The sequence below is a fragment of the Mytilus trossulus genome, chromosome 3, assembly GCF_036588685.1.
Source record: "Mytilus trossulus isolate FHL-02 chromosome 3, PNRI_Mtr1.1.1.hap1, whole genome shotgun sequence".
Lineage (NCBI taxonomy): Eukaryota > Metazoa > Mollusca > Bivalvia > Mytilida > Mytilidae > Mytilus > Mytilus trossulus.
The window spans coordinates 75,748,006-75,763,813 of NC_086375.1; the positions used below are offsets into that span (position 1 = coordinate 75,748,006).

General features: G+C 30.1%; 1 protein-coding gene and 1 long non-coding RNA gene across 2 annotated transcripts in view; both read left to right on the forward strand.

The window, feature by feature from the left end:
* Positions 1 to 14,281, forward strand: part of LOC134712437 (general transcription factor IIF subunit 2-like) — a 31,965-nt gene extending 17,684 nt beyond the window's left edge. Inside the window, exon 8 of the mRNA XM_063573973.1 lies at positions 12,010 to 14,281. Coding sequence (XP_063430043.1) covers positions 12,010 to 12,126 — 117 coding nt within the window. The 3' untranslated portion in view covers positions 12,127 to 14,281. The remainder of the gene's footprint in view (positions 1 to 12,009) is intronic.
* LOC134712438 (uncharacterized) lies at positions 6,130 to 8,100 on the forward strand. Its single transcript, XR_010106284.1, has 2 exons — positions 6,130 to 6,254; positions 7,738 to 8,100. It is a non-coding gene; the product is annotated as an uncharacterized LOC134712438 (long non-coding RNA).
* Positions 14,282 to 15,808: the final 1,527 nt, after the last annotated feature.

Genomic DNA, 15,808 nt, shown 5'->3' on the forward strand with positions numbered 1-15,808 from the left:
ACTATTACCGTTGAGGAGTTATGGTTCTTGAAAGATTGAAAAATGTTTTTTCCAGTTTTTCCAGTCCTGTCCGTGCATTTACACATGAACGGTTCTACCAAAGCTTCCCAAATTTTAATATGTTGTTACTGATGACAAAATGGAGGTCAAGTTCAATAATGACGATTTTGACTTTTACCGTTCAGGAGTTATGGTTCTTGAAAGATTGAAAAATGGTGTTTCCAGTTGTGTCCGTGCATTTTCTCATGAACCATTCAACCAAAGCTTTTGAAATTTTGATATGTTGTTACTGGTGACTAAATGGAGGTCAAGTTCAATAATGACGATTTTGACTTTTACCGTTCAGGAGTAATGGTTCTTGAAAGATTGAAAAATGGAGTTTCCAGTCGTGTCCGTGTATTTACACATGAACTGTTCTACCAAAGCTTCCCAAATTTTGATATGTTGTTACTGATGAAAAAATGGAGGTCAAGTTCAATAATGACGATTTTCACTTTCACCATTCATCATTAATGGTTCTTGTGATATTGCCAGGACACAAATAAATGTTAATAAATCCGGTTTGTCCTGTCGTTGTGACAGCCTCTTGTTATTTATATGATTTCAAAAACCCAAGTAGAGACTCAGTCAGGTGAGCCACACAGGCTCTTTAGAGCCTCTAGTTATTTATCCCCCCATGTAATAGTGATTCTTTACCTAAACAAACACAAGAATTTTTTATCTGCTCCAGTAAATTAACACCGGAAGTTTTTTTCTGTTAGATATGCACAATCATTTCAAAGATCTTACTGTCAAAAAATTAAAGTGACTAATACCTAACAACATTGACAATGATATACTTATTCAATCAACCCATTAGTAATAAATAGCCTAGGGTTATATGTGTGATTGTCATTAATCGATAGTTATAATTAGATTGGAAAATTACAATGTTTATCATTTGTATATATATATTAGACATAATTAGATGTGTATTCAGGTCAACTTGCAGAGTGTTATTAACTTTTACCCTCCTTCAAAGAATTAGGACAAAGAGGTTTAGGTTGATTAACACTATCATTCTTTGGTCTTAATTATCTTATATATACAGGTATTAGATGTTAATGATATAATTCTGTGATGATTTATCAATGTTTCTGTACCAAGTCAGACTGAACCATGTGTTGTTAGTTTTTGTATCTTTATGTTTGTATGTCTGGTGTTTTTTTCTGGAGGAGTGTCCATGGCATGTTGGTGTGATTGTTATCATTTAATTATAATTACATATAGTGGTTCTCCAGTACATGTAGTGGTGATTTCTTGGGATTGTTGCCTCATGTGTATTTTAGTTACACCGTTTTCTTTGGATTCTTGTTTTGAAATACGATTAATTACTTGTCCAGTGCTGGACTTTATTGAACATCAGATTTTAGAAAAAAGATAAATGACATGTTTAACTATTTGGTTTAAATTATTTAAATTGTAGGCTTCAAACAGTTTTAAAATAACAGTAAATTACAATAAATCATCAAAATTATAACATATTCCACATCTTAATCACAGCATTGAAATTTTGTTTTTATTTGATAACATAAGGCAGGTACTTTTTATTTATAATTTTTGAAATGAATCGGTGTGAAAGAAATACATGAAATATCTCTTGAGAATTTATTAATTCAAAAGTTTAAATAATTACAATGTATATATTATTAATGGACTTGATAGTTAAATTGATAGTATTATTTAAGATACATATTATTTAAGATACACTTAAATTATTATTATAGAGATAAGTATCAGTATCTATGAAGTTGAACTTTGGTACAATTGACATCATTTAGATATTATATTTCAACACAGTCAATGACCAGGAACTTATTGTAGGAAGGTCTACAATATCTGTCTGTCTATATTCATCTTCCTGAAACACATTATATACTGAAAAGAGTCTTTTAAATTCCATAAATACACTGAACCTTTATTAAAATCTTTGGTGGGAGGTGGGAATTTCTTTGCAGGGGACAAATGTTTCCTCTTACAGTAGAAATTTAATAATTGTTTGCATATTTCATTGTAATTCAAGAAGCAAAACCATATTTTATCAGTTCAAACAGAGACATATAATACATTTATATGTCTCTGGTTCAAATATAATCTATTTTGATAAAGTTATTTATTATGCCTTTCTACTTCATCAATGAAAAGTGACTAGGATGTTTATATTTACTCTTGCTTCATTCTATTGGTTAAGTTTTAATGCAATTCTTAGAATCATCTGAAAGTCTACCTGCTATTTTAACTTTTGTAAACCTTAAATAAAAGAGGAACTACCATACATTTTGTCAAAATAAGCAACATTTCAAGATTGATGTACTTTTGTCAAAATTTTGTATTGGTTCTTTTCCAAAATAACCTGTAAGGATAAAGCAATGATAGGTTGATATCCTTATAATTTATATGTCATATATGATCAATGCAATTTAACTGCACAATTGGCACACTTGCAGTACATGTATATGCATAAAGAATGATTACAAGGTGTACGTCTCTAAGGCATCATTGATCTGACCCTGACCTCATTTTCATGCTTCATTTATTAATGATAGATTTTAGAGATTTGATCTGATTCATATTCATTACAAGATACATGTATATCTCTCAAATATTTGAGTATAGAACAGATTTGAGTGTGTACTTATCAGTCAAGTGGGATTCATAAAAAAAATACCTTGACCTCATTTTGATGGATAATTAAACTTTGGTTTATAGTAAAGATGATCTGCCTGTAATTTAAATAATATATGCATTAAAACTTGTCTTTTATAGTTCATATTTAGCAAAATATAGATGTTGCCTGTGTTTTCTCAATTCATATTCTTGGTAAATGAATTTAAGATGAGTGTCTGTCAGCCTGATGTTTCTTTTAATGAATGCAAGTCTTTTTAGTAAGATTATATTTTGATGGTTCAGTCATATGTGAAATTATATTTCTGTAGGATTTCTAAAATCCTTTTTTATTTCATTATTGAAAAGAAGTTAAGCAAAATATTGAATTAGTAAAGTATTTATGAAGATTTCCCCAACATATTTTATATATGTTTAATATCAAGATTTATGAATTGTATTATTGTTGTTGTATAGTTAACATAGTTCTTTTCTATACTTTGTTATATCCTAAACTCATTCAAAATTTGATGTGACATTGATTTTAAAATTTGCAAAAGGGAAACTCGGCTTAAAGCAACAATTGAATGGTGATGACTCTCTTACAAACTTCTAACACAATGCTATTGTCAAACTTTTACCCTGAAATCAAAAGTATTTGCATGTATCTATGACAAAACATGAACTTGACTGTAATTATGCAAATAAGGCTGAGTACTCTTGGCAACAGGTCAACTATATTTAGTGTATGGAATGATTGAAAGGTGTACATGTCTGGCAGGTATCATCTGACCTTGATCTAATTTTCATAGTTCATTAATCAATGTTTAAAGTTTTTATGTTTTGATCTGTCTTTCTGTTACCATATAAGCAACAAGTTAACTTCTTTTGGTGTATGAAATAATTGTAAGGTGTACATGTTTGTTGGATAGGATTTATCTGGCATGGAACTCATTGTCATGGATTTTTAAAAACGTTAAGTTTATGTGTAAAACCTTTATCTTTATAAAGACTTTTCAACATAAATCAATGGCTTTTTAAGCAGGCGAGATATTTCAGCATGTGCACTCTTGTGTAACATAAGGGTACACAAATTGCACCTATTTAGAAAAGATAGCAATGGAAATCTTGTAATATTTCCTAGAGACTAAACAATTTGTATTTTTATGATTTGATACTATACACGTCCTTCAACATAGGTAAGCATATTTAGATATACACAAAATGTTCACAGTATTTATCAACAGATGGACTGTTTACTGAAAAAGCAAAATGTACGTAAACGTCACCATGCGAGGTCATCAAAGCGTCATATTTTTAAAATTAGCAAATACAATATATTATATAAAATCCATTTCGTAAAATATGGAAGAGTAAGCATGGACTAATATCAAATTGTTCAAAATATTTGAAGAAATTAAACAACAGCTTGGTTATAAGACTTTTGATGATGTGAATTTTAGAATGGATGCAATTTGGGTACTCCTCATTACAGAATCATGGGTAGTTTGGAGGTTGATTCAAACCAGCTTTTTATGACTCCATGTGGATTAAAAATCAAATTGGTGTACCTATACAATAAAGAAGGATGGGCTACAAAATAAACACAGTATGGACATTTTATTCTTGATCATAAAAAAACGTAGGTGAAAAAACTGTCAAAATAGGTGCAATTTGGGTACCGTTACGTTAAAATTATTACACAATTTCTGTCTCACCTATTTACAACAGAATAGTGACATTGCAGATATGACAAGGGATGCTTTGAAACTTAATGTGAGAAAAACATATTTGGGGAAAAATGCAAAATATGTGCAGTTATTGTAATAACATTGAATGACAATGTACTCTTGATAAAATAAGATTTTGATTTATTTTTGTCTTGACTGTAACATATGCATCTAAATGCATCGTGGGTACTAATTTTTGTGGATTGCTGAAAACTTGCCTTTTCGTGCATATGTAATTTCGTGGTTTTGCCAAAGTCTGCATACAACCTGATAGAAAATTTGCTATTCGTTGAACATTTAAATTTATGGTTTACCTGTACAAAAACCACGAAAATTGGTATCCAATGAATAGTTATGAATCCACAATAAGTCAATACCTTGATATATCAATATCATCATATATACACAAAGACATCAATCTCTGGACTACAGTCACCTTGCTTCACACAATATAGTATACTGCAATGATTTACCTGTTTGTAACAACTCTAAAGGGACCTGTTTTTGTAAAATGTTCAAAATTGAAAATCAGATCAGTTTGAATTGTGTAGTTTGCTTAAGAGTCATTTTGGTGACCTAAGCAAATTTTAAATGTGACCTTGTGACTAAAGGGGTACCCTTATGGAGCCCCATCTTGGATGTCTATCCTTCTTCCTTTATCATATTATTTTTAGTCCTAAAAAGGGTTGAAAAAAAGGCTGATGTTTATCTTTGCAACAATATGAAAACTCTTACACCTTTTTTAAGTGGAGGAAATGGCACTTTTAATGTGAGCAATGATATCGAATATTTCTCAATTTTTAAGGCTGTATATGATAAACCAAATGAAATGCCTTTATAAAATTGTGCTTTGCTCACAACACATTTCATTTTATTAATCAAATCTGGTTTAATTTAAAAATGCCAGAAAAAAAGTACTAAAAATTTTTTTAAAATGAAAAAAATGAACACATTTACGGAAAACAATCGAAAATTCAGTATTTTTCAATGGTCCTTGCATAATTTCATCATTATTAAAATGATTTCAGTCACATAACTTTTAGGAAGTAAAATTTAACTGAGAAGGAAACTAAATAACATTTTATAGGAAATGTGTATGACATTTCTTCCTTTGATCAAACACATGACTAAGTACCACTTTATCTACATTTTCTCTAACTATGTCAGTATTCTAACTTTATTTTATCTCATGATCAGTTAAGGAAAAAGCATTTGAATATAGAATATCTTATTGGATCTTCTTTGTATTCTAGAAGGAAGAAAAAGTACTTTTTTTTGTGTTATCAACTCTTCATCTACTCAGTTTGAAACGGGATCTCTGAAACTTCATAAAAAGATTGTTCTGATATAAATATTGTGCACTATTAATATGGAAATGTTGAAGAATTTGTTATGCCTCTACTGCACCAGAGAGGCATGCACATTAAGTGCTACTCTTGTGTCTGTCCTGACATCCTAAAATTCATTTCCATTGTCTAACTTTTGATTGCTGCAACCAAATGTTTAATATGAAACGTAAACACAATGCTACCACAAAACACAAATCAAGTTCAAATTTGGTTGACATCACTTTTAACTTATTAATGACCCTTTATAATATTATATTGGGCACATCATTTGTGCCACATGGACACATTCTCCATTTATTTTATTTTTAAAGACTTAGTTATTTCTCAGCAATATTTTGTGTTATGAACTGCTCTTACACTGTGTGTGAACCGGTGACAAAATATTATCTCCCCTGTAAACAGTGGGCTCTTCTGACTAGAGGTAATCGGTAAAGAACAGCGGAAAATGGTGTACATTGTTTACGAGCTTGAAATGAGCTAAAACAGACGAACTGAGACGTGTCAACGTAATGTGAATATGATAATGCACCAGGTAAATTATTAATTGTTATTGCGCACCCTATTGAACCTTTCCATAGATTCACCTGATAGTTACCTGTCCATTTAAACTTTTGGCAGTTCTATTGTCCCATCTAACAAATACAACAGGTATTGTTCTCTGTATAGTTTATTCACCAGGACCTTTAAATTAATCTATCACTCATTGATTAATCTACCAGAGTAAAAAGTTTATCTGTTAAACTGATAGAAATTACATGTTAAAAAAAAAAATGCCTGTGGTTTCAGGTTTATTAAACATTTATAATTTTTTTTTCAATCTAAGTAGATAATAATTTAATCATAAAAAGTTTGTTTTAAAAAAAAAAGTATTGTTCGTATGAAAATTTGCATCTTTCAGATTTTGTTTAGTTATAGAATACTTTTAAGAAGGCCTTTATATTCAAAAATCACAATTTATAGAGTTTTTTTATCAATTTTTTGGTGGAAATAGGAATAATGTTGAAGTTTTTGAGAAATCCACTTTTATTCATGTTTGAATCAGTGTTTACATTCAACAGTTTGAAAATATAATACATTCAAACTCATATACAGTTTTAATATTAATAGTAAACATGTTATTTCCATCAATTAAGCAGATACATTTTTTGCTCAGGTAGATTAATCAATGAGTGATAGATTTCTCTTAGAAGAAATTTAAAGGTCTGAGTGAATAAACTATACACAGAACAATACCTGTTGTATTTGTTAGATGGGACAATAGAACTGACAAAAGTTTAAATGGACAGGTAATTATCAGGTGAATCTATGGAAAGGTTCAATAGGGTGCGCAATAAGTTTATCACATCATCGTATCTTCATATGATAGGTAAATAAGTGAATTTTCGATTTTAAGTGTCGTCAGGGTTCAAACCTGTAATCATGCCAACCTTTCATTATTTTTTTTTAATACTAACCTATAGTCGGAACATCTTGATTTTCTCCCAATTTGTAAAGTTAATTATGATGCTTGACATATATTTTTTTTGGGAAAAAAAAATGATATGCAGTCAAATGTGGCAGTTTTTAATATTTGTTGCTATGTGAAATAAAGGGAAGTAAATTAAAGTAAAAGAAGGCGCGCTTTTTCAAATAGTAAACAATTTAATTCAGATGCATAGTATTTTGTCAAATGATAAAGAATATCGTAGAAACTTGCTAGAAATTCATCTAATTTATAAAAGATATACAACATGACAAACTGAAATCTGAAAAGGGGTAAAACCACCATACATTGAACAAATTCAGTTTAAAAAAGGGGGGGGGGGGGTAAAATGCTACGAAATTTAGATTTTATTTATTTTTTGTCGACAGCCAAAAGATGATTTGACATGTAACTAACTACTTTTTCAATTTCATTGTAAAGTAAAATTGGCTTTTTGGGGGGTCTGTTTATTGTGGTCTGATGTTTTCAGGTTCTCTTTGGATTGCCAAATAATATTATAATCATCTAATTGAATGTTCAAATTATTTTGCAGCGATGGTGTGTATGGAAGGAAGACTGTCATAAAACCCAACAGTTCCGGATGGCCCTTTAAATAATTGCTTAACATCAATAGCGATGTAAGATTCAAGTGTTTGATTTAGCACAAGTTTAGCCAGGTTTTCCTTGTAATTGTGGCAGAAAAACCACTAGACAGTGTCATGCATTGAAAGGATATCAAACGGATATTTTATGGAATGATTCTCGTACATATAAAATAATATGCATAGGAATGTGGAGCTAGTGTCTTTCATGCAGCAATTTTTAATTTCCAATATAAACTCTGAAAAGACAAGAGCATAGAAATGTATACCAATGAGAAACATTCTTTGTGAATAAAATCATTCCAAAACTTAAATGTGTCATTAGTGTTGCATTATTTATCAGTAGAGATAATCAGATTCCAGTAAGATTGTCCAACTGATGGTTTTTGTTTGTAATCATTTTTGTAAATCTTAGTTGTTTTGACAATCCGGGCTGTGCATGTTGCCCGGCTGCCCCTTTTAGTGTGAGACAATATTTTGTTTATGATAAACAAAATCACTGATTCAAGACTGGAGCGGACCCCTTTTAGGCAGTTAGTGCAAATCCTTTAGGTTTAAACCATTACATGCAATACAGGGGAGGGAGAAGATTTTTTTTTTACCGAGTCAAACATTTTTCCTAATAATAATACATTGAGATTTAATATATACTTTGCTATATGTAGTGTGTATATTGAAGTATTGCCAACAAAATTCATCAAATTTGGGATCATAACATTGTTTAAGAAAACCCCTTACCCCCTGTACATCATAAAAGTTCAAAATCTTCTATAACAGACGTGCATGGTTAATTCGGATCACATATTTTCTATTCCGATGTTATAAGAATTCGAAGGTTCATATCATTTACAATATCATTCAAAAAATTTCTGGGATTTTTTTTTACTATCAACGTTGAACCTCAACGTAGTAAAAAAAAATCCAATAAAAACGTTAAATGTAAATGATATGCACCTTTAAATCTTATATTTTAGGACTCATGTTGTTCAAACATAATGTGTTGATCAATTATGTTATGATGATTTTGATAAACTTCACATTAGGTAATCTTTCACGTATATTGATTACATTATATCGAGTTGTCCCAACGATATACTTGTCGGTGTGCTCGATCATACGAATTTACCGACATTCATATAGAACAGGCTATTATTTGAATTTCTTATTATTGAATTTTTTAATAAATTCCATGTTTATTCTGTACTGAAATGTTCTGTGCTGCGCACAACACTTTCTATTACAAAGAAAATAGTATATTTTCAATAGAATGTACTGTGCCGCGCACAACACTATCTAACCAAAATGCATAGTATGGAAAGTGTTATTAACCACTCAAAAGATTATAATATCAAATAAACATGAAATTTATTATAAATTTTAAACACAAGAAATCAAGCAAATTCCATAATTAAAAATAATTCCAGGTTCAAATAATAGCCTGTTATAGACAAAATGACACAACTTTGAAAAATTCTTGTGACGAAACTACATTTCGGAACACGTTAGAAATTGGATACCCAGAAAGCTACATTATTAAGGTTTGATATATATTTAAAAAAAAAAAAAAAAAAAATATGCAGTCAAATCTGGCAGTTTTTTACACACCCCTATGTTGAACAATAGGTTGTTCAATTAACAGCATGTTTGGCAATTAAAAAATCATATATTAACACATTTAGCTTTAACATATACTTTATTTATAGTGGTTGTATAAAAGTTATATAATGGTTTTGTGTTTTAAGAGATATTCATCCCTATGCATATCGGGTTTTATGCGTAAATTGTCTCTCCTGTTTTTAGACTTTTTCTATCTCTTTCATAAGAAGAGTGACTTTTCTATTGTTCTAGTGTCACCGGTAATCCCACTGTACAATTTTCAAACTGGGTCTTTTAAACTTCATGGAGGGATTGCATACAGATTGAAATGGTGCATCTGCTATTATTGCAAACTAAGAGGAATCTTTTCTATTTTGCCATGTCTGGGAACATAGACTAATAAAAAAAAAAAAAGCTTATGGATGGAGGGATTGTGTATGTATTGAAGATTTGACATTGCTATTACAGACTTTTTGACAATTTTCTCCCTAAAAAAAAACAAACTTCAAGTTGGGAAATTTAGTAAATTGTTCTGCTCCTCTTCTTGCAGTTTTCAGCACAGATCCTTTAGTTTGACATATTCTACATATTATACAATATCTGACTAATGATATCCCTGTTATTAGTGATTAAGTGAATGCACTTATCTATAAAGAACATAATCAGTGATGTCAGTGTCCTTTTATCAGCAGATATCTATCTATCAATTAATGCTTTCTTTTGACCAGGGCTGATGAAATGCCTATCTGTACTTGTATGTCAGATCTATAATTAAAACAAACATACAGAAGCTTATATCTATACCAGTATGTCTTGAACTATCTACAATGAACATCTGGTCAAGATAAAAAATGTTCATAATTTTCCTGGAATCTTTTGGCTGCTGGGGAGGTAGAAAGGCACAAACTGAAGAAAATGAAAATTGGTTGAATAGAATTATAAAATAACATTCAATTATTAACCAAACAAATAAAAAATATCTTTTTTTCTCTTAGTTACACCCCTTTTTTCTTCCTGTTTTGTAAGTAGTAGCAGTATGCAATGTCATGTAGGTATATATAAACTTTTGTATTAATCTCACATAAATCAAAAGTAGATTTGAATTTTGAACTGTTTTCCGTAACAAGATGTTACTGAGAATATATATTACATGTCACAGGTGTGATTTACTATAAATTGCTCTTTTACAATAGAAATAAGTGAAATTATACTATTATCCTTGTGTTAGGGTGCATAATGTATAGGTACAAAATTAAATTTTCTTTCAGATAAAGAATACATTGTACTCTTCAAACTGATATAGTGCAAACTGTGAAAATAGATATGTTTTTAAAGATATATAGATAAAATCAGAAAGTACCCATTTTTACAATCTGATAAATTATTTTTTTATTTGCAGGATATGTTTTATATATATATAGTTGTTTCAGGAATCTTCACTATTTTTGAACTCTGATTACTAAAATATGCAGAACTGATAAAACTGTAAAAGTCTGACAAATTTACATTTCTTAAAAATTAGTCATATTTTCCACACACCTTCAAAATTTTACCATGTCTTTAAATGAACAAGTCTTACAAAAAGTATGAAAGTGTTTTAAGAGTTATAAATTAACGATGAAATTTATTATGATTAAGTCAATTAAGTCATTCTTTATGTTGAAATAGATAAGAATGCCGCCCACAATTAAAGTTGTAATATTTAATTTATTTATTAGTTCAAAATTTACGTTTACAACTACTAATTACCTGAACATAGGTAAAGAAAATGTATAATTGATGTTTGATGTTCCAATTGGATTATCATCCTATCAGTTTTATGAGATCAGACATTGAATCACTGATGGGAATTCCATTCATACAGTACATACATTCTTGTATGAATATTGCGCTGCACATTTACCCTTACCTACCTCAAATTTGTCTAGATTTTGTGGTTTTTGTCTTGCCTGCGATGAAGGTTGCAGTGTGGGAGACAAAGGTATTCCTATCTGGCATTGGAGTAAAGTATTTGTTAAAAGCTTTATATTTTAGAAGTTAGAAGACCTTAATGCTTCATACCTTATGTTTTGAAATTTTCATGGTTTAGTAAGCTTTTTGAAAATTATCACATTTTTTTTGGTCAAGTGAATTTCATGATAAGTAGGATAACTACAAGTATATTTGGTATATGCTTATGTAAGGGGAACATGTTAGTTTGTGCAGGTTTCATCTGACCTTGACCTGATTTTCATGGTTCATTGGTCTATGTTAGGTTTTTGTATTTTATTTAGTTTTCAAAAAAATATAGCAAAAGGTCAGCAATGTTTGGTGTATGGGACAATTGTAAGGTGTAAATGTTTATCTAACAGTTATTATTAACTGACCGAGAGCTCATTTTAGTAATTTTGTCAGTTTATTAAATACTAGAAGCAACAGGTCACCTAAATTTGGAGTACAGAATAATTTTAAGGTGTACCTTTTTTTTTTTAGAAAATAACAAGTACAATGAAGTTGATCTATAAATTGAGCATTGTCTCCATTTCCATTCTGACTCAAAACATTATTCTGAATTTATTCTTTACTTAGTCGCAATCAGAAACATTTTCAAAACAAGTACTAATGAATTTTTACATTTGTATTTTCAGACATACCTCAAAGAGATACTCAAAGAGATCTGTGTATACAATATGAAAGCTCCTCATCGAAACATGTGGGAGCTGAAACCTGAGTACAGACATTACAAAGATGACGAGAAGACATGAATTTACACTTCTTTGTATTGTTATGTTTACAGTTTTTATGCAAAAACGATAAATATGTGAGAAAATTCAAACACAATGCATAAAATTGATGTCATCTATGTAAGATGCTAAGTATTTACTGTCTCTAAAACTTGCAGCATGATTTTAAAAATCAAGCTGATCAAAAAAATGTGTTCTTTTATACAAAAATATTATGCTTTCACTGTATAATAAAAATATACAAGCGATAGAATGTATTGCAGAGTTCCAGGGAAGGCAGACATAATATGATGGATGCTGTCTAGTTGTCAACATTCTATTTATAAAATTAAATCAACCAAAAGCAATATATTCATCAAACTGAGTTTGATAATGTCTGATGGAAAGGTTTCTGGATGGTACTTTTTAGACTATAATACACTGTTTGCACTTCTGAAATTTTTGGTTATTGGAACTCATGAAAGTAAAATAATGTTTTTTAAAAGTAATATGATCTTTTAAGTATACCAATAAGATTAAAAAGAATAAAAAATACTTTGCAAATTTACAGACTATTTACTTCATCTATCATGTTACCATTTACAGCCACTTCGATTGTCTTCCTTGACGTCTCAAGATCACACATAATTATTGGTCTCCTGCTCAACTAGAAAACGGGAGGTCTAAGGTTTGATCCCCAGCTTAGAAAAAACAAAATATTAACATTATTTGCTGTTTCTCCACTAAGCATGTGGCATTAAAGAGTAAGAGCAAAAACTGGTCTTCCCTAAGTCAGAATAATGGGAAAAGATAGAAGAACATATCTTCCTGCAAATTGTGTGTGTAATTTTATGAGCTAAACCATTAAAAATCTGACTCAGTTTAGAACAAAATAGGTTATCGTCCTAAATATACATGTTAACTTGCCACCAGACATTAATCAGCAATCAAAAAATCAATCTATAGATAATCCCATTTTACTTTTTACTGTCAGATTGATACAGAGGTTTTTGTCATTAAATATCTACCTGTAGGACAAAGCAGTCACAGTCAATATTTGCATTTATAATTTTGATACATTTGTATTATTGTTTATTAATAGAAGATACTGGTCTTTCCCTAAAGTTACAAGTCTCACACAGTATAATATCTTAGAACTTGATGGATCTTTTTCTTCATGTGAAGAATGTCATTATACCATTATCACGTAAACTTGACGAACAAATACCTGCAGAACAATTTCAGTAGAATTCAATTTGAACTATTTTTGGAATATGATTTGACCCTGATAGGTGAACGTTGATGTTACTTCTTTTATTTGTTATTCGTTTTTCACCTTGTTTTGCCATAGCCCACCCACATTGACTGGAGGTGTATTGATGTCATTGTCTTCCTAGAAACATTTATGACAAACCAAGTACCCCAAAATGTCTGATTTTCAAAAAATCTGGCAAAAGAAAAAGAACAAAAAGAGCAAAATTGATCAGGCCAAATAATGCTTCCTTTAATTCTAAACTACCTGCAGATTTATTTGAGAGATTACAGTTTATATCTATGGTCTATACCATTGATATTATGACAACTAAATTAGCTCCACCCACACTTTCCTACCAAAAAAGTCATGCATTTTGACACTTTCATATAAGCTCATCTAAAAATGTATATTGACAATGAATTTTAAGATTGGACTAGCAGCTCCAGCTATTAATTAAGTTTAGCATGGGCATTCTTTTTATAAAAGTGCTAAAGGGAGAAAATCTAATAGAAGTTTCTATCATGCCTTCAGACAATATTAGCTGCAAATAATTACTTGTAATTTTTAATTTTCACAAAATTAACCTGCTGGGTTTCAGGAGAATTTTATGGTACAAACTGACAAAACAAAATCCTTTTTGATGTTTAAAACAAAATCAGAGATTTTGATATTTTCCTTATTGAATTTTAACATTTAACAAAAGTAATACATGTAGTTTTGGATTGGTAACCAATGAAAACAACTTATTAGATGCCTTCCTTTTGAGACATCATGTGGAAAAATATAGTAAAATATTTTCACTTATTATTCAAAGACAAATAAAAAAAAATTCATGATGATATATGTGTTGTAATAATTACTTCAAAGTTTAAATGTCAAGTTTCTTTTACATTATGTTGAAGAGAACTACAGAATGTTTCATTAAATGAATGTTCATAGAAATATTGTTTTGTATTTTATTCCTTGTTAACATGTTGATGAATGATATCCAAAGAGTCCTTGCATCTTCCGTGAAAAAGTTCAATTTATGTTCATTAAGGGCATAGGATACAGTTTTGATCCTGTATTAACATATTGATAAAAATTTCATATAGCCTATTTTTTACCTGATTAAATCAAATATTTAATAAAAAAGTTACCTTCATGAGCTACTTTTTGAGGAAAATGAAGTCCAAATTTTGTATATTTGCTAAAAATTTCGGATTTGTGGCCATAGTTTCTCTTTTGAAAGAAAGACAGCTTTTTTTTTTATATTAATAGATAAATACAAATTGTTTTTTGTTAAATAATTTGTAATTTTATGTATGTTATAAGTATCCTAAAAATTTATACATTTTTTATTCAGAAATAACTCAAATGTTCATGAATGTAAGAAAAAAAAATATTTATCAAGTTTAAAAGAATTGCACTATTTACGTTTTCATGAAAATTGGCACACAAAATCATCTTGCGTAATCAAACCAAATGTCAAAGAGGGGTCCATGAACTCGTTTTCAAGTTAAATAAGTTTCAATGATAAAAGGCGGTTGAAAACTGAATCTTTTTCTGATAAGTCATAGTTTGACTTCGCTAAAATAACAATTTACATTAGCAACTTCATTACCTCCCCTGTAACAGTTAAACTGTATTGTATGCCCTTAAGGTAGATCATAGGTAAATGTTTTTAGCTCACCTAAAGGGCCAAGTGAGCTATTCTCATCATTTGGTGTCCGTCATAGTTGTCTTTAACTTTTTACATTTTGAACTTCTTCTAGAGAACCACTGAATGGAATGGAAACAAATGTGGCATGAATGTTCCTTATAAGGTGCTTACCAAGTGTTGTTACTTTGTAGCCGAACCAATATCCAAGATGGCCACCAGCAAAAGAACCCTATAGGAAATACATACAAATGTCTTCTTTTAGAGAACCACTGAATGGAATGGATCCAAACATGACATAAATGTTCCTAATGAGGTGCTGACCAAGTGTTGAAGAGTTGCCTGCAGGGGACTTAGTTTAAGTGGGTCTCATTGGGGTCTAAGCATGATGTGGGATTGGCTGATTTTTATACGACCGCAAATTTTGAAAAAAATTTCGTCGTATATTGCTATCACGTTGGCGTTGTCGTCTGCGTCGTTGTTGTCGTTGTCGTCGTCGTCCGAATACTTTTAGTTTTCGCACTCTAACTTTAGTAAAAGTTAATAGAAATCTATGAAATTTTAACACAAGGTTTATGACCACAAAAGGAAGGTTGGTATTGATTTTGGGAATTTTGGTCCCAACATTTTAGGAATTAGGGGCCAAAAAGGGCCCAAATAAGCATTTTCTTGGTTTTAGCGCTATAACTTTAGTATAAGTAAATAGAAATCTATGAAATTTAAACACAAGGTTTATGACCATAAAAGGAAGGTTGGTATTGATTTTGGGAGTTTTGGTCCTAACAGTTTAGGAAAAAGGGGCCCAAAGGGTCCAAAATTAAACTTTGTTT